Raw genomic sequence first — 21,551 nt, 5'->3', positions numbered from 1 at the left:
TTCAATTTCATACTTTTCTATATTCGTTATAAAATGCCAAAGAATTAATATCTAAGTTAATAACAAAAATATAGATATAATTTAGATAATTTTTGCGATACAAATTATATTTCTGTTACGAATATTAATTCTAATCAATGGATGAACAAATATATTGTTATTCGTTACAAGTATAATAATAAAAGAAGCATAAGTCTAATAAAAAAAATTACTCGACGATATACAGAAAATTTCTCGTATCGATAGAAAACACGACAACGAAAAGATATTTCTAGGATTTACGGAATATTGTGATAAAGGAGAACAGCGCTTCTCCCGTGTAGCGATAAAGGAAACGTTGGCTACATCATATAGGAGCGAACGACGTGGAAAGAAAAGAGAGGAGAAGCGAAATGAAACTAACGAGGATAAGGAGTGGACGTGTGTGTATATATATATATATATATACATATATATATTTAACAGCTACATATGTATACATATGTATACATATGTATATATAACGGACACTGCCGAGAACATGCCAACGCAGAAGAAAAATTGGATTTGCTGCAACGTTTTGTCGCTGAGAAATTTTGAAAAAAATATATATATTTTAATCGTAATAAATTCAATCGTAAATCATAAACACATTAAATTGTACGCTTTGTATTCTTTACGCAGAAGAAATCGCAATCTCTATTATGATAAATCACGATTTGATTTAATTATTATACGAAATGTTTTCTTCTTCTTCTTCTTCTTCTTCTTCTACCCATCGTTGGATGATCGATAAATGGTTGCTCGTTATTCGAAAGATTGGATCGGTAAAGCTGTTAACGAGAAACGCCGTCTACAATGTAATCGGTGAAAAATAATTAAAGACGATGAAATTAAGCGTTGCACGTTCATGATGTTCCAAGCCCCATTTGTTCGGCTCCGTTTTAATTATCAGACGCTTGCCATTAGGCCGATATTAATGACGCACGTTCGCTCGAGCGTAACTCCCTTCTACACCCTTTTACTCCCTTCGACAACACGCAACCATCCAGCGATCGTTTGTTTAAAGCATTCGGAAGTAATATAGATGGTCGTTTCTTCCTCTCTCCGATTCTCGCCATTCTTCGTATATAATCGTGCACGAAAGTTTACACAGATTCCCACAAATTATGCCTAATTATCGTCTAATTATAATTAAAAAAAACTTGTGACGAAACGTGTTTGTCGCGATTATTTATTTATTTGGAAATAATAGGAGTAAAAGGTGAAAAAGCAATTACGTAATATTTAAATCGTGCATTTTGATTTATTTCAGAATACCATTTTACCCGAAGCAGTGCACTTTTGGGAGCGGGCACTCATGGTCCGCGAAACAAAAAGCACTATTAGATTAAGCAGGTAATCGTTTTATCTATTAATCTGTCACGTTTCGATGAATGCATGCATATTCATTTTCGTGCTTTTCTGTCCAACTTTGGAAATGAAACGAAACGAAACGAAACGAACGAGCGTTCATTCCTCTTACAAATCAAAACTTTCAACGCTATATTATATCTACGTATCGTAATTAGATCAAAGTAGATATGAAAAACGTAGAATAGACGTGATATTTTGAGAAATTTTTTCTTCTACGTACAATATACGTAAATCACGATTATTAAATCGCTTGAATTTTTTTACCAAAAATATTACCGCGCTTGCAGCCAATTAACTCATATTGTTATTTCTTATATAACATATACATGATATACCACTGATATATACACGAGGATTATACACGATTTCCCAAATCCCGCCGCTTCTCATCCTAATATCCATTCCATCTTATCGTATCCTTTTCTTATCGCGAAAATTTTTATTCATTCTCAAATAAATTCTCCTTTCGACATATATACATATTTATTTACAAAACGTTCGATCATTGTGCAAAACAAATAACGAAACGTTGTATGTACAAGGAAAGCGAAAAACTAATTAAAAAAACTAAATACCAATTTCTATCAATATTTTCATCGTCAAAAATAATAGTTAGAAAACATTTAAAAAATGAAATAAAATAAGCGGAATAAATGCTCCATACCAAACCATGCACCCCATTTTCATTTTCTATTTATCTACGTTACATTATTTTTTATTTAAATAAACAACACGTTAAGTAACATAATGTTAATTATACCTTTATTAAGTTGTTTCACTAATATTCACTAATATAATATTAAATAGTAAATTGAAACGTATCTTAATTTTTATTAACATTGTTAAATTTGTTTGTTTTTGAAACAAACTAATGAAATTAATAAAATTATATAATAACTACAATTACTATATAACTACAATTAACAATCTTTTTTTTTTTCTATTCATCTTTTTCAATTTGTAACCTGTAACAAACTCAATTATTAAATTAATAATGAAAATATTGTTAAGTAACGCATAAATTTTCATTCTTCTAATTTTTTTCCTCGTCAAAATGACGTTGAAAATGACAATTGAAAAAAATGCGAATTTTGATTTGAATTAAAAAATTTTAACCAAAATTTTCTAATTCAGTTTGAATCTGACTTCAACTAAATATCTCATTTTAATCGTAATAATTTTCAATAATACTGTAACGAATGAAAAATATTTATTATTAACAAAAGAATACATTTTTCAATTATATTTTCAGTAACAAATTCTCTGTTAAGAAAGAGGCGATGAAAAGAAAAAAGCAAAGAAGAAATAGCCAGAAGGGCTATCCAAAGTATAATAATAATTCGAGTCAATGTAAATCCGAACAAACCGTGAGTGAAACATCTTTTTTATTTCGCAAACTCTAATATACTAAATTTTAAAAAAAAAGTACGAAGAATGCTTTATTGTGTTTGTAATTCGAGTCTTGATAAACAAAAAAAAAAAAAGGTAAAGAAAAAAGAGATACATATAACATATATTTTCAATAATATTTCGATTATTTGCAAAACTCTAATAAACTAATTTACGCACTCATATTTTATCATCGCGACACTAATAGCGGAAAATTGCAGCCATATCAAAGGCTATCGTCCGTCGTACAATCATCCAAATGGATTTGATTCCAATCAGTGATCCAGGAGTAGGAACGTATTTCCACGATCCAACAAGAAATATGGACAAATTATAAACGCAACACTACTATAAAAAAACGCGAGCATTTATCACGTAACGTTATTAATTTTAACGTAAAATTATAAATAATTATAATAAATATATTCTATAAGAAAACTTATAGAAACGTCAAATATCCCGATCGCAACATTATAAGACAAGTTTAAGTTTGTATTAAAAAAAATAATAATAAAAAAATAATTTATAATCAAAATAATGCGAAACCGCGATATCCATAACTGATTGGATTTGAACGTTGGGCCGGCATGTAAATCGGCCAGACAATAACATGTATATGCATATTACTGAAACGAGCACAGTGACAAAATAGTAACAATGACTTCCCATTCTTTGGATCCAAACAAGATACAAAAAATGAGAAATCATTCGTTGCAGCCCTCTTCATGACAATTTGTCGGGCCTCTTCGGTCTTCCTCCTTCGGGCATAAGTGCACATGTACGACCAACGATCGCAATGATCGTTCTTAATACATGTGCGGAATCTCGAGCGCAACGTTCGTTTCGAAACGTATTTCGCGTCCACGACCGCGGAATTCGAAAAATCGATCGGCAAAGCCAACAACCGAGTGACACACTGTCCACTCGTTTTCGAGCTTCATCCTCGATCTTTCAAATTTTACTTCCTGAAACAGGTTGTCACGCGAAAACGCGCCTACCCGATCAGAGACAGTGACAACCTGCCCGGCCCTACCTACTTATAATTAAACAGACACATCAGAAATATACTACCTATCCTACCTATCCCTATATTTAAAAATTGGCAAAACAGGCACACCAACACATTCGTTCCACGATTCTCATGCATAATACCCGGGCGCAAAAAGCCTACACTAGGGAAAGCGTCCCGGGACGCTTCCGACACCCGAGTTTGGCACACTTACTCTCACACTTCTAACTGTACGTACCATTTTCCTGAAATCGACTGACGATTGTTAGCGACCATTGCGTGAAACGCGATCAAAACGCGTATTTGTATATTTGTATCAAAAATTTCAATTATTTATGATCGAAGATAAAAGAAATGACTAAACGAGATCAATTAGATTTCCATTATTGTAATTTAAAACTAAAAATAAATAATGCTACTATTTATTATTATTACATTATTTTATTTCAAATATAATATCTCGATTGTAAATTGTAATTGAATTAACAATCGAATAAAGAAAATAATAAAAATAACAAACGATGCAATTCCACAGCCTAACACACGCACACACTCACGCATACAATGTGGAAAATACATCGTGCACGATACACTAATGCATCGTCAGTCGCCGAGAAATTTTTATTAGCTTATGATCTAAGATCATCATGCTCATTGCCTTTCTCTCACCCAAGTAGTACCTGAACACGTGAGCGAGATTCTGGCAATGGACATGGAAGAATAATTAAACCTGAAAATCCTAAGCTAAAAAAAATATTAATATATTCATTTTATATCTAACGGATTGAATTTTAATGAATTTTAATTTTACATAATCTCATTCTATTTCAATATTCTATTTCTATTTTAATATTCTATAAAAAAAAAAAGAATCACTAATTAAATCACTAATTAAATAATCAGAAAAGAATATATTTATTAAAAAAAATTATTAAAATGAAATTCAATAAATTGATTCAAAGTTAAATAATCCTATTAATGAAAATATTCTCAGGCGATTTCTCTATCAAAGCATATTTTCGAAAATACAAAACAAATATTCAAAATTTATAGCTTTGATTTCAAAATCTAGCCGACGCGAAGTATCTTCTTGAACATAATATTTTACATATTTTCAAACGAGAAAAACAAAACTATCAAATTTATTATTTTGATAATCAAACAACTAAAACTATTATATTAATATAAATAGAATTAAAAATGCATTATTTATTATTTATTACAAATATTTTGTCTCTAATTCAGATGCGAATATTTATATACAATAATTTAATTTTATACTAACTTGGAAGATTATTAATATTTATAAGCTAACGCGATGTACAAGAAGATCTAGCCTGAGCTAATAAATGAAATGAAAAAAAGAAAATGTTACTATTCACGGATATATAAAAATACCCGCGGTCACTGTGCTCGTGAAAAATTCTATATACAACCAATCAGCCGTATCGTTTCGGACTTTTCGTCCTACGATATGATTGAGTGATCGGAGGAATCAAAATTCATGCGACTCACCATTAGATGCGAATAATCTCTCTATCGTGAAGTAGTTATCGCAAAGATTGGGATATCTAAAACAAAAAGTTCATCCATTATAATTTATTACAAATGTAAAGGTATAAGGATAAAGGAATAAACGATAAAGGAAATAAGATAAGATAATAAAAGTAAAATAATAGTAAAAATTAAATCAATATAAAATATTTGAATATGATTGATATTTAAAAATTCAAATTTTTTAACTACAGAATAAAAATTTAGATAGAAAAAAAGATAATTACTTTTTCGAATGATGGATGATTTTTTTTATTCTCTTGAGTGGAGCACTGATTCTAACCTCTATCGAAAATGAATATTTAAAACAAAAAAAAATAAATAAAAATTAATAACTATTAACGTCTGTTTATCTTTTTTAATTGGCAAACAAGCACTGATTCTAATTTCGCGTATTATATTTAATTATGTTTATAATTGCATTTAATTAGTATATTCTAAAAAATGGAAAATACTATTACGAAACAAACACTGACTCTATCGACCGCATTGCGCGCGATCACAATTTTCTAATAATCTAACAAATTCAAAATAGAAATATAATTTTACGATCTGTTCCATTTTCATCGTATTCTTAATTCACATACTGAAGTATTATTATATTTAACGAACATTATCACAATCCGATAAAAAAAATAAAAATCTATCCACTTTTAATACAAAAGATCAAATATAAAACCACTTCTCCGAATACGTCAAACGATCGTTATAACGTCCATATTGAAATTTCTTTTTCCTGCTTATAGGTTATCCTGATAGTCTAAACTATTAATCTGTAAGAAAGATAATTCTAATTTTTAAAATAAATATATATATATATATACCTATAACATATGAATTTAAAACTAATCGTGTTGAAACAAAACAATAATCAAATTCAAATCTTATTTTAAAAAATAAATCTTTTTCACGAATAAAACTAACAATAAACAATATTAAGGTTAATAATAAAAATTAAATATGTTATTATCTCAAAGAATTATCAATTGTAATAATAAGTTATACAAATTAAATAATAATATATAAAAAATAAAAGAATAGTTATAAAAATAATACATATTTTAATTAACGATATATTATTAACGACATACCTGCGAAGCGAGACGTCTAAACGCGACGACCGTTTATAGAAGAATGATAGGTCGCAATTTCGATCATCGACTTAAATTATGCCCGAAGTTTGACAACAATCGAAACATAACACGAACGCTAATCGCCATTTCCCAGCTATATAAGAAACATTTTCTAACTTGAACGTAATATCAAAATAAATACAGAAATAATATATACCGTCAAAAGTTTCTTCCAAATAATAAGAAATATTTTTAGATTTAAGCATAAAATCAAAATAAATAATATATGAATTGAATATATGACGTATTATAAATGTATTTGAATAAGAATAAATAGGAAAATACATATGAAATAAAAATGACCAAAAAAATTTAATTATTTATATGCGACTTTTTGTTAAAATAAGTCAATCTTACCACATTTGCACAAAAGTTGTATGCAACTAACCTATTGCGCCAAAATCATTTCAATAATTAAATGGTAAACTAAACGACACAAATAAAAATCAGAATTATAAAACAAAAATATGAATATAAATAATATAAACTGATGTTAAAATAAAACAATAATTCAAATCCAACTTCAGATCAATTCGAATTCAATCGATAATTATAACTATCAAATGCGTGAGCAATGAAGAACGACAAAAAAAAATATAATTGAATTTTGATATAATATTTGATAAATAATTAAACATATATATATATATATATATATATATATATATATATACATTAATTAAATAAAAACCACATATAATTTATAAATTATAGCACAATATCAACAAATTTTACACAATTATATATATATATTTATGCCGATGCAATACATACTCTTCGCACGTTTCTTGACAATAGACTAAAGCCATGCGCACTGATTCGTTTAGCCACTAGGCCTTAGGAGCTTTTCGATTGGCTGGAGCACAATGAGTTTTCTTATTCATCCGCGCGAAAATTGAAACATATTATGATAAATATACATTGTTATATATACATTCAATACATCTTATAAAGATACATCGATTAAAAATAAATATATAATAAATATATAATAAAAATAATAATGAGAATAATTAATAATAATGATTAATATAAAAATTAATATATAAATTTTTATCATTAATTTATACAGCTAACGATTTATTTTTCATGATAATATTTTATATATTTTTAAAAATTAAAACGAGATTTGTATTTCCATTGATATTAGTTATACAATTGCGTCAAAATTATTTTAAATTCCATACTATACGAGAAGAATATATATATGTTATATATGTTTTCTTACTTATCTCGATATAATATTTGATAATATTTGATAAAATTTGATCACATTTGTAAAATTTAGAACTACTCGATTCAAAACTAATGCAAATATCTGAATATCTCATAGTTTTTTTTCCTTCCTCCTTGAAAGTTTTTGAGAATGTGACAGCGGAGAAAGGTAAGTTTAGCCTCACTTATGCATTTGCCAAGCTTCTACGAAATCCAAGGTGCTAGCAAGTCGCGGATAACGAAATCCATGCGGCAAATCAATTTTGCACGAGTCCTCTGGGATTTTCAATGACTTTTGACGTTCTGGTTGAGCTTCGACCGGACGCGAAAAGACGAGGATTCGAGAGCGAAGCGGGTGGATGAGAGGATGGGCTTCCGTGACGCGGAAGAGAATTCGTTACATTATTCAACAAGACCACACGGAACACACGCTAGACAGGAAGAAAGCATTTCTTATTTTTGCCAATCCTACTTGCTATTCCGATACAAAGAATTTGTCCACCTAACGCACGAACAAGAAACTATTATTCCAACCGGTCTAAAAGTATTTGTTTTACAAAATACGTATAGATCGATGAAAATAATTATTTCCAGTGAATAAAAATTTAAAAATCATTCCGAATATGGATACATTTTCATTAGATAAACTCGTATTAACGTTTAAGTTAACGTAACGAATGATATATCGATATTTCGCATTAATTACCACCATTTGCGGTATGTACGCTGTTATCAAGGAACGTCATTTGTCTTCTAAGGAAGACGGACATGCGATGTACTATATCGATCCAAAGCTTCGCAACAAGCGATGTAACATTAATTACCGATATCTAACTTAGATCCTGTTATTAATCATCATCGATACCGCGAATAAAATTAGGTATGTTTGTTAAATGCAAACCAAATAAAATATTTGAAAAATTTATATTCCTTTTTATTTAGTTTTCGTACGAATAATTTATATATATTTAAATTAGAGAGTGTGTATTAGAATACACGCGTAAGTACACGGTATACGTACGACAATGTATATATTAAAAATAATAAACGAAAGAATTTAATATCTAATATCTTTAATATGACAAAATGTTTTTCCACATCTTATATTATTATTAACAAGTCAAAGTTTCTAGCGCCCAAACGCGAGATTTATATTAAATTGTTCGATTTATTTTCTTTATCCAATTTATGAACAAAATATATTTCGACAATTGTCTATAGGAAAAGAAAAACGCAGCGATAATTTTATAACGTTCAGAAATATTTATTCGGAAAGTATCGTAAAAAATATGTATACAAATGTTTTGAAACGAAAAACTTGTAGAAAAGTATTGAGGAAAGTAGCGAAAGGAAATTTCTTGGAAAAAAAGAGGGAAAAAAGAGAAAATAAAAAAATATAAGGAAATAAGAATACACATATACCTGAAATGTATATGTATATGGAAATATGCAAATGTACTAAAAGTCACGCGGATGTTCCCATTTCATTTACTATATATGCAAAGATATATTTACTTGGAAATATTTTAAACACGAAACATTACAATCGATGTTTTCTACTTTCGTATATTCCTTATATCTCCTACACTCCTTTTTCTATTCATCATAGATCCGAGATCGAACTCTCGATTTTTGACGAGTTAATATCTCGCGCGCTATAATTTGAATAATTTCATTTCAAACTTGTAGGGACACGGAAATATCTTATACCTATACCTAGATCGATACAGCCTTATTTTCTACACGCGACATGTTTTCCATACGATTAATATTCGCAACAACGGGGTAGAACGAGAAAAAAAATATGATGAAACACACGGATAACGACACATATATTTCAACATTAATTAATTCATATGTGAAAAAAAATTATTTCGTTGTCAGAAAGGAATAATTTAATCGGGTGTATACAAATGTTCAATACTTTGGATGGAAATAAAAACGTTATATATAATATCGGTAATGCTTAAAATTAGTTAATCGTAGTAAAAATTCACGACGTTACAATTCATTCGTTCGTTTAGGTACTCTAAAATCCATTAAGAGAAAATGCACGCAAGCGCCACTTTACCGCGACCAGTGAGGTACCTGTTCAAACTTTTAATCGGATCGTTTCCCTCGTTTATTCTCCATCTCTCGTCAGCTATTCACACGCTTTCTTTTTCTCTCTCAATTCTATCTTCAGCACTTTTGATACCTTTTTATAATATCACGAATATCAGCGAGATTTTCTTTTCATCATCAAATCGTCTTTCCGTAAAAACTTTTTGTCAATTTGCCACCGATTTAATTTTCTTTTTTTTTTTTTTCCAAACATTTCAACTATATTCGGTATCGCATAAAAAGAGATATTTTGGAATTTTTAAACGAACTTTTCAACTCGTCGTACGTAACAAAACGAAACGTCGATGTTTATTGGATCGCATCCCTAATTTTGATATAATAACGGCGCAAAAAAAAAAGATGAAAAGATAGAAGAAAACTAAAAATACGTTATGGCTTTTAGAGATAGAATCGGAGAAAAAGATTGGGAGGAAAGAAGAAAATGAAGCGAACGGTTTGCGGCATAGCTAGTTTCTCTTCTGCCATACGGTTTTCTTTTATCGAGTTGGGCAGATCCAATAGGGATTACGAAAACTGGATGGAATAGTAGAACAGGATAGAATAGCATCTCTCGCAGGATTTTCTCAGATCCTCTTTCTTCGATTCATAAATATCCCTCGGCTATAATACCGTGCTGAAAGACTCCCATGAGTACCTTTGCGATATTCACTATCGAAACAACTTCTCCGTACAACATTTTTATCCCTTATCCCGTCCGCTCGTCCAACGCGTGAAAACGAATCGAATCTTTTCATATTATAAATACAATTTTAGATGAAACGATAGAAATAACGATACGAACGATAAATATCGGTTTAAAATGTAAAAAAAAAAGAAAAAGAAACAAAAACAAAAAAACAAAAAGAAAAGTCCATTTTTGCAAAATAACGAAAATGTACTTACGCTGCGATGTGTTATGCACAATGTGTTATATCGGAGCTTAACAACGTTTAATCCGTTAATCTGATCACACGGTCGCTCGAATCAATTTACGTAATGTACGATCGGTTCGAGGATTCTCTTGGCCGAAAATCTGTGGTTTAAATCATTGAAATCTCGCAGCTGCTTCTTCCATAACTTCCACTTTTATACGACTTCCCGTCATATGCACTCTCTTTCATTATCGGTTTCATCTTTCTTCTCTTTCCTTTTTCCTCTTCTTTTCTGAAAATCTGCCAACGCCATAAGTGCCATCAAGTTGGATGTGCCTTTAAATTTCTTTAGATTTACGATTTCAATATCGTTTTAACGATACCTCTTGAAATTGAACACGTCATTAATTTATAGAGAGAAAATGCTTTCCGTAAATATTTAATCAGTTTCCAGCCAATTTACCACCTCTTTACGAAATCTAACATTCTCTCTCTCTCTCTCTCTCTCTCTCTCTCTCTCTTTCTCTTCTTTTCCAATTACCAGTTATTCACCGGTAGAAAGGAAAGAAAAAAAAATAAAAATAAAAAAGATTTTCGACCGTCTTTCCATCGCTGACATCAGGCACATCCGTATCGAGATAAAAATCTTGCAATTTCACAGACTTGGAGAAGCTTGTGATACCGGTATATCTTACTCGAGGAAATTACACGCATTTTTCTTTTCTGCGTTGCATGGGAAGAAGAGAGGAAGGAGAAAGAAGAGAGAGAAGGAGAAAGTTTCGAAACAAATTTACCTTTAAAATATCCCGTATAAATTTATATCTATAATCTTGATTCTATCTTATTCTCAATTCCAAAAATTATTTTTATTGTGAATTTTACTTCCAAATTTTCTCGAATCACGATTTAATTAAATTTTTTCGTACTTTAAATCGTATTTTAAATAAATACTCGCTTTTACGAAAATATATCGCTTTAAACAAGAATAAAAAAGAAACGATAATAATTTATGAACAAACAAATTCCTTGTTTAAATTCCTTTGTATCAGATCTTATACTAGAAATAAAAAAAAAAGAAATAATAATTATAATTAGAAATGATAATTGAATATAATTTTTATAAGGAAAACAAAATCTAATTATATATCTATATATTACAAACAATAAATATGAGAAAACAAAAAATATGAGAATTTCTATCAACCTATTTTCTAATCAATTAGCAATTACAATTTGAAACACGATGAGTCTTCTTCTTCGTATATCTCTTTTATCCTTACTTTTAGTCTCCGATGTACAATTATATCTAGATACCTAGATATCTAGTGCAATATGGTTCAAATATTTCCAGATCATTACGTCATACGATGCTTGTCTCTCATCTTTTCAAATGCCTCAATTTAAGGAATATTCCTGATCTGAAACAGAAATTGAATAACTTTTACAATTTTTTCCCCAAAAAAAGTAAGGAAGAATAATCGTCTCTCTCTCTCTCTCTCTCTCTCTCTCTCTCCTCCTTCTCCTAATCGTTCTAAATAAAATAAGTTAGTTGATCGCGTTTTTAAGAACGAGATTCGAGAAAGGAAAAAATTTACGACGGGATATACATATATGTAGAGTCACTCGAGAAAATTTCAATAGCGAATAGCGAAAAGTTTTCTTATAAAATAAATTTTATAGCGATTTATCATCCAAAGATAACCGACTAATTTTTAATTCTAAACGTTTTTTTCGTTATATCGCTTCTAAAAAGCCACTTTTTAAATATTGATCCAAAACAATTTCGATCGATATTTAAGTCCAACTATATAATTACTCGTTTTACGAAATTTCTTATGTTTTAGGAAATGCGAAAGTAGCCAAGTATTTGTTAAAGATCATCACACTCACTGTATAGATACCTGTCGGCCCATTACGATGTGCGGCGAAGTTGTCGTACCCGAAGATCATCTCGACGTAAGAAATTAATTAAAATAACGGTTACTCGATTGTTCTTTCACTCTCGTTGCGTTCGATATATTCGCGTATTCTTCCTGTATATTATAATATATACATGATATATTGAAAATGAGAAATGAACGCGATGCGATGATCAGGTTTGTAGAACGTGTAACGCAACAGGGCATAATTGCGGTATAGCCGAAGGAAGCAAGGCAGGCCCCGGTATAGACGGAGCCGATTTTGTTTTCTACGTATCCGCGATGCAAACCGAAAGATGCCATAAAGGATTAACCGTGGCTTACGCGGCCCATTGCCAACAAGAAGCGGCATTGGACAGGTAATCGCATCGTTTTTTCGTTACAATCTCCAGAGATTCATGTTCCAACGATATTTCGATTCGATATTTTCTAGACCGATTGCTGGTCATGCCAATCTATGCCCGAAAAGCATAAGCACGAAGCCACAAGAGCTCGAAACTTTGCTAAGTACGGTGAAACACGAAATATTACACGCCTTGGGATTTTCCGTCAGTTTGTACGCCTTCTATCGGGATGAAAATGGAGAACCTAGAACTCCGAGAAGAAGCGACACGGGGAAACCATTCTTAAACGAAAAGTAAGCGATCTTGTATCCTTTTGTATCATCATTCAATCTTCATTTTTCGTTTTATTTACTATTATTTTAGATATAACATTTCGTTTACGTCATATCGAATGTACATTATTATACGTTAAAATAATAAAATAATACATTGATCTGATCCGAAATGATTTCGAGTCCGACGAACGAGAATAGCTCGTTCTCGATTCGATAACGTCTCTTCGTCATTGTCGTTTCCTTTTCGCAGATAAATCTTTCCTGCCACTATCGCTTCTATCCGAATCAACGAATCGTAAGGAGCCAAATTCCGGTGTTGTCCAACACTTTATCTCTTTTCTCTCTTTTCGATATTCCTTTTATGTACTATTACGTATACACTTCAATCACGTTCTCCTCTTCCGTCGATAGAGATATCTTCCGGTTTTCACCCTTGTCATATTTCCACCGATTCGTCCGAGAAAAAAAGTAAAAAAACGTTCGTATTTTCTTCTAGTCTCGCGTCCAAATCGCCATCCTTTCATATCGTGTATCGTATCGAATGCTTTTTTCTTATACGTTCAATTTTCGTTATATATACATATAACGTGATATCAGGTTACAAACGCATCAATGGAGTGAAAACACGATTCGAACCGTGGTCAGGCCATATTGGCAAGTGCATGGAGGCTACGTAGAAAGATCGATACAAATGATAGTGACACCGAGAGTTCGTGCCGAAGTTCAAGCTCACTTCAATTGTCCGGAGCTGGAAGGCGCGGAGCTAGAGGATCAGGGGGAAGATGGCACGGCATTGACACATTGGGAAAAACGAGTGTTCGAGGTAAATCGTTACGAATACCGTACGATTCGAACGACCATCCTTGAATCGTTTTATCGAATTCGACCAACGATATTCGCGACGCGTAATTAAACAATTATAACAGTTTTTAAAATATAGCGAATGCATCGCTTTCTTTTTTGTTGTTTTTTTTTTTTCTTTTTTTTTTTTCCCCTTTACCTAAAAATCATTAATCGTATATCATTGGTAAAGAAAATTAAATCAATCGTATCACTGATATTTACATAACGAAATAAATCCGATATCGAATTAAATTTTATCGTAAGTAAAACAAAATTCGAGGAAGAAGAATATCTATTACAAGATAGTTTAATAGATACACACTTAAAAAGAAACGATAAGAAGCACGATGGGGATAGAAATATAACGCCATTACAACGCTTTAAAATAAACAAATTGTTTGTTATATTTTTATTATGCTATTTTGCCCCTTTTTAATACACAATTTAATTATCTATCGTTTCATTAGCTCGAAATGTTTTCATATTTGCGATTAATTTTAAAAATATCGCGCATCGTGACGTACTTACTTCGATATTTTGTAAAATCTAAACGCCACGATCTTTCACCGTTTTAGAACGAAGCAATGACGGGGACACATACTCAAAATCCAGTTTATTCAAGGATAACACTTGCTCTTATGGAAGATACCGGATGGTACAGCGCGAATTACTCGATGGCACAAGAATTAGGATGGGGTAGGAATCTCGGCTGCAATTTTTCGATGAAGTCGTGTAAGGAGTGGATATCTTCAAAATCGTTTCGGTTGTCGTATGTATTCCAAAAAAAGTAATGCAAAAATAGAAAAAATTTTTATCATATTTTAATTTAATAACGTAGATGGATGCGAAACGCATAATTTTATTATATAATAACAATATTTCGTCGAGTCTATAATCTATAATAATAATAATAATAATAAACGCTGCGTTGTAATATAAAAACAACGAGAAAATTGTCGTGAAAACAAAAGTGAAATAGATTATTATATATCTTTAATATCGAAGTTTACTATCGTTTTTCAGGGGAAAGTCTATTCATCCCTTTTGTAACAAAGTGAAACAAGATCCATTACAGACCGAGTGTACCGATGATCGAAGTTCAGTGGCATTGTGTAACTTGATCAAATACTCGCAACCTCTACCTAAGAAATATCAGGTATAAAATTATTACATGTACATACATTCGTAAAATATAATTCTTTGCTCCATTTAAATACAACCATTCGTATTATTTATTTCGTAAATTTCATAAACTATATAGAGAATATTTTCTTTTCTTTTTTTTTACCATTCGTTCGAAATGAATAAATAAAAAATTTATTCATTTGTTATTATTATACACTTTCCGCTTTTTTAGAATATCCATTTATTCTTGTCGATTTTTAATCGTCGATATCACGACGAGCAGTTTCTTATTTTGCTTTAAATGGAAAATCGCTCGTTAAATTTTTGGGCACGTGTAACTCGATAGTCTATATTTATGTCATTTATACGTAAAATATATGCAAAACATAGATAATATAAAAAAAATATGTATTTGCATAAAAACCTAATTATAATATCGATGTTTCGAATCTTAGAACTTTGACTTTATACCTCACGTGCCAGCTGGAGAGGAACAATACTATGGTGGTTCGGTATCTCTAGCGGATTATTGTCCATACATTCAAGAGTTTACGTGGAGAGCTCGAAATATAGTAGTTAGAGGCTCTCATTGTCTCTACGAAGAGAATAATCCTCGTAAGTCTCTTAACGCTTATTAATAACTGTACCATCCAATAATCTATTTCATCCCATGATAAATAGTATTTTTTATTTAAACCAACGACTTTTACTTAATAATAATTCATATCTCTTACTTAGAGAAAGAAACAACTTTGAGTATTCTTTTTTAATACTTTTAATCCAAAGAAATACGCTGATTTCAATTAAACTATTTATTTTTTATTTTTTACATCTTACTTAGTAGTATAATTGGTATAATTTTTATTTCAAAGTAATTTTGTATCAAAGTAAAACGATAACTTGTTAATCGGATTGTTTTCTGTCAACAGATCCGGACAAAAATTTTGCTTTAGAAAAATACGGTCCACATTCGAGATGCTTTGATCATACGAATCAAATGTGGGAAGAAAGAACGTGTAAACAAGCTAGGCAATGGCAACATTGGGGTTCCGGATGTTATCGATATAAATGTGAAGTTGGTAGATTACATATTATAGTCAGTATCAGAAAAACCGTTTTACAATCTTCTTTATTATTAACACGTTTATAATTCGTTTTCGTTTTCTTTAGCATAATCTATCGTATAAATTTCGATATATCTGATTTTTTTAGGTCGCAAATTACACGTACACGTGTTATCATGCTGGCCAAGAAATTGCAATCAGAATAATACAAAATGACTGGCTTCATAAAGGAGCTCTAATTTGCCCTCCATGTAGAGACATTTGTCAGGTAAGAACGAATATATTATTTGATGCAATTTAATTTACAAATATATCACGATAATATAAATTAATAAAATTTATAAAAATATCTTCCATAACGAAGATTGCATTGACAAAATAAAATTGAGAAATAAAATAAATACACGAGAAAAAGAATCTCGTCTTCCAATGCGTCTTACACACTCGTGCCACGTGTGTAATAGTCTAAATTCTTAGTTCGTTTCATTGTTATTTATTTTTCTGTTACAGGCGGAATTAAAAGAGAAACACGAATATTGCAAGCCGGGAGATGAACATCCACCGTCAACGTATTATCACAGAGACAATTTATATTGTGCATCCGCGGCAAAATTTACAAATTTATCCTTACCATTCCTTACTTTAATTTATTTCTTTGTTTTTAGATGATATGTCGTGGAACCTAGGTAATATTTTCATCGATATTAAAACTAGTTGACAAATTGTAATAACGCATCGTTGAAACGTTGTTTCTGAATTCGCATTTTTGAATTACGATACGTATGTAAATATTAGCGTAATGGCTCATGGAAATATCTTTGAAACCACGTACGTGAGACGTTTCGCGATATGATTCGTATCTGAACCGAGGTGACAATTCTATTTTCACCATTTATCGTGTAAAAAGTATTTTCTTAACAATTTTATATATCAGCAAAATATATAAAAATACGCAAAATACGAGTTTAAAGATAAACTCGTTTAAACTCATATTTTATATTTTCCATTTTATTTTTGTTAAAGTCTCTGGAAAAAGAGACAGGCAATACATCCTATTTACCATGGTTAATGTTCGGTCCCCTGTTCGTACTCGTAACGTTAAAAAGACTACAATCTCGCTCGTTTATAAAATGGCGATAATATCTAGTTCCCGTAAATCGTATTCTGGTGTGTATCTGTATTCACAATAGATACGCTCAAGACCGATATTCTCTCGATACTGACGGCCGTCTTGATCATCGCGTCTGCCTACTTTGTCGATTGCCTCGTTACCCCTCTCCCCCCTCCCCTCCCCCTCCCCCTCCCTTCCGTCAACAATGTACTCAATCCCATCTCCACTACCGTTAGCAAATAGTTCATTTTTCGGTTCACTGGCTTTCTCCAATCTTACCTCCTTCTGAGTTGTGCATTTCATGTATTTCCTTCCGAACCAGAGTTTTCAATCCATTAACCACTGCTTCGGATGACCACTGTGACGACATTGTCTATTGACTTGTCCGATATCTACTCGTAAAACGCGATCTATTTCTTTTCTTCCACTTTCTTTTTTTTTATTGTTGAGAGGAGAGGTTGAAATAATTATGCACTTCCATCTATTCCAATGGGAGATTCACCAAGACTTAAACCAAATTCGATATATTCGCTAAAAAATTCCTTCTCATACGCCTCCCTTAAATCGCGAAAATTTTTATTATCTCGGAAATAATTATAAATTAATTAATTTCTCAGATCTAAGCAATCGATAGTTTCATTATTAGTTTTATTATTTAAAGTTTTATTATTATGTCATTAAAAGAGAATAAATTAATTAATAGATCCAGGTTTTTATTGATAATATCGTATTTGAATAATCTTCTCCAATATCTCCTCTTTCGATTCGTCATTCGATGTAATAAAAAAATCTATTATACAAATTTCAATCGTTATTCGATTCTCTTTCCGCTTTGTTATCAACTCGGAAGAATATTGAATATATATATCTCGATATTACCTGTGTTTCTATATCATTCTATCGATGCATATCGTCGCATGTCACTTCCATGTTTATAGCTATGTTTATCTCGAATCAGTTGATATTTCCTTTAAGGAAATAGGTTGCCGTGTATATAGAAAAAGCTTCCCTCGATGAGCCGTTACTGTTTGCGTTAATATCCGCTCGATCGTTGTCTCGACGTCATATTTGCGTTTATCGGCAAATTACCGCGATCGATCGTCATCGGCGAAAATATTTTCCCTTTTCTTCCTCCAGGTAATGCAAGTAATAATACAGTTAATCGTTACAACAAAAATAAATACGAATGTTCACTAATTTTTCGGTTCGGTGGAACATCTTCCTCGCTCTCGTCTTCGATTCCACGTATCGCAATGTTCGCCGTTCTATTCTATCGTTAGAATAGATTTTTCTCTCTCTAGTATCCAGGATTTTCATTTCTTTCGCAAACATTTATCATCATAGGCAGAATTATCCCTTTACTCGGTTAGAAGATATCTTTCATCTAGATATTTCCACATCCAGCAGAGTATGCTACTATTCCATAACATATCTACGCCTATTTCTTATTTTTAGGCCTATTCATAAGTTTCACCCTTTTCACGACTCATTTTGGATATCGTCGGGATAGTTCCTATCCTCTTACTCGATATTACAACGCGTGATCTCGATGCATTCCCCTTAGCCTCCTGTTCCACGGTTCTCCCCTTGGGAGGTATAGGCCTCTATTCTCCGGTACCAATGTAAATACATTAATCTCCATCGCCCATTTTGTCGGCTCGTGTCTGTTCAACGAACATTATACCTCGTTATAAAATTTCATAGCACCAGCCGATCATATTGGATACGACTGCCATAATTTGTATATAGTCGATGAATCCATCTATTAAAGAAAGATACAAAGAGTACAGCAGGGTTAAATACGCTTCGTACTATTATCTGATACATTTAAGAGGAAAAAAGGGGGCTCGCATATGTCTTTTACTTTTAAAATATAAGACGACAATGTATTAGAGGCGAAGACAAAAATATAACATATGATACAACGGAATATCTATACGATTTTAATAATGATTATAATGATATTTCAATGATATTTTAAAATATATATACACGTATATTGTGTAGTTCTTTTTTTCTATCGTAAAAATTAAATATTAAAATTCTTTTAAAAATCAAATTTGCAAATGTAATTTTTTTAAATTTATTTTATATGTTCTCGGATAAATATACGATAAAATGGATCATCCTGCATATATAATAGTACATAATTACGTATAATAATTATGCCGCCTATTTTATTATTATCTTTTATAAATATTGCTTTTTTTTTATATTCAATTTTTTTTCTAGTTATATAAGAATCTTGCTTTACGAATTAATCATTTTTATTGTTGATTAATAGTGAACCGCGACGAATCGTTATATTAGAAAATATATATCAAAATATGTATACAAGTGCCAATATTATCTATTTTTTGTTTAAATAACAATTTTAGTTATCGATTAAATACGTATAACGTTTTACGATATCCTTATTCATCTATCATTTGAAAATTCTTACAACAAATATACGTATACGTATTCTAAGTAATTCTTATTGATATATTTCAAATATTTCAAGTATATATTTATTTCTACGTATAAAAAATACGTATAAAGAAAAAAAGATATACGAAATTTCAAAGATCGCATGATATTGTAGTCATAATTTTCTTATAAATGTTAAATTATGTTAAATTTTTAAATATTTTTCTTTTCCTTTTCCTTTTTAAAAATAAGACGATTGTTATTTGACTATAATATTCGATATTCGATAAAACGAAGAAAGATTTCAAATATAGATTTTTTTAATAAGAAATAGTTAATCCGCATAGCGAAATTTCAAAATTTATTACGATATATTTTTTTTATTTCAAAAAATGAATAAGGATTAAATGATTAAAACAATTTTTCGTTGTCACCTCGGAAATATTTTCATTTATAAATATAAAAACATTGGATTATTAACGGATATTATAAAATTATAAAATTGTATGTAGTTCGATCATTGATATCGAACATTTATATTTATTGTTTATTTCTTAAAAACAAACGCATTTGCTTCACGAAGAATTGTGCGACGGAATAAGAAAGAATTAATTTTTCTACGAGATTAATGAGATATAACGTGAATTTGCTTTTATAACTCAATTTTAATAGATTACGATATCATATCTATAAAAAAATATAAGAATATTATAAGAAATCGGCAAAAAATGGGAACATCTTGGAATAGAAGTGGAATTGTTTTAAAAGTGCGTGTAACACGAGTGTGGATCAAAGTATGGATGACAAGTGATATTTCTTGGAAATAAATATCAGAGAATAAAATGTAAATATTTTACGAAATAATAATAATAAGTAAGACAATGTAGAAAATTTTTATGAACGTAAGAAAAACGTATTACGTATTTCACGCGTGATGTAATTTCTATTATCGCTCGTGTAAATGAAATAATTATGTGAAATTTTTCTTTTTTTTTTTTTTTGTTTTTTTTTTTCATTTTTTTTCATTTGTACGCAAAATATAAACATTTTGTACACACAACTTTTTAACATTCCATTAGGTACAAAATTTCAAAAATTCAAAATTATATAATTATCAATGTAAAATATGAAATAATTAATAATGAAAGATTTAAAAGATCAAAGTGATTTGTAAGTATAAGAATATAATGTTTAAATCGCGTTAAGAATCCTTAGTAGTTTAAGAAATCTAATAATATGTTAATATCTCAAAAATTAAGGCCGAGGCGGTGTATATGCGGATAGAAAATGTAATTTAAAATTTTGAATTCGACACCATTTCATCGAAATCGATCAAAAGTTCCCTAATCAGCAAAATGTAATCGTAAAAAATATATACGAATATAAAAAATTATATTTTTAACTATAGAAAAACTTTTTCGTTCTTTTACCGGCATTTGCGAATTCAAACTATTTATCCGATTCGGTCTAAATGTCAATGGACGATATAGAATTTTTGTCATCGCAGAAAATTAAATTAAAAATCCATTATTGCATTTAAATTGGATATAATTCCAGATGATAAAGCTTTATTTGACACAACGTAATAAAATGCCATTTATTATTATAAGTGATGAAATCTTCTCTTCGTATAACGATACCTATATTTTAATACCGTAATATTAATTACCGTTCTCAGGATCTAATCTTTTCAACGCAATTTAAGCAAATTTTCAATTATATTACTATCGATTGTTATTACGTTTAATTAATTAAGAATATATTCGTGGAGAATACATTTGATACGTTATC

General features: G+C 30.3%; 1 protein-coding gene across 5 annotated transcripts in view; it reads left to right on the top strand.

Annotated features, from left to right (window-relative positions):
* LOC122715916 (leishmanolysin-like peptidase) overlaps positions 1 to 17,237 on the top strand; it is an 83,573-nt gene extending 66,336 nt beyond the window's left edge. For 3 of the 5 annotated variants that reach the window (XM_043938504.1, XM_043938507.1, XM_043938508.1), the window contains 11 exons: positions 1,295 to 1,377; positions 12,515 to 12,626; positions 12,767 to 12,948; positions 13,023 to 13,226; positions 13,806 to 14,031; positions 14,627 to 14,820; positions 15,075 to 15,207; positions 15,632 to 15,791; positions 16,106 to 16,272; positions 16,389 to 16,508; positions 16,751 to 17,237. In XM_043938504.1, the coding sequence (XP_043794439.1) occupies positions 1,295 to 1,377; positions 12,515 to 12,626; positions 12,767 to 12,948; positions 13,023 to 13,226; positions 13,806 to 14,031; positions 14,627 to 14,820; positions 15,075 to 15,207; positions 15,632 to 15,791; positions 16,106 to 16,272; positions 16,389 to 16,508; positions 16,751 to 16,909 (1,740 nt within the window). In that variant the 3' untranslated portion in view covers positions 16,910 to 17,237. The remainder of the gene's footprint in view (positions 1 to 1,294; positions 1,378 to 12,514; positions 12,627 to 12,766; positions 12,949 to 13,022; positions 13,227 to 13,805; positions 14,032 to 14,626; positions 14,821 to 15,074; positions 15,208 to 15,631; positions 15,792 to 16,105; positions 16,273 to 16,388; positions 16,509 to 16,750) is intronic. The other 2 variants (XM_043938505.1, XM_043938506.1) reach the window with 2 other exon arrangements.
* Positions 17,238 to 21,551: the final 4,314 nt, after the last annotated feature.

This window comes from Apis laboriosa, unplaced genomic scaffold (assembly GCF_014066325.1).
Source record: "Apis laboriosa isolate Shangri-la unplaced genomic scaffold, ASM1406632v1 scaffold40_cov151, whole genome shotgun sequence".
Lineage (NCBI taxonomy): Eukaryota > Metazoa > Arthropoda > Insecta > Hymenoptera > Apidae > Apis > Apis laboriosa.
Note: the sequence above shows the minus strand (reverse complement) of the source record. Positions and strands in the feature narration are given on the sequence as shown.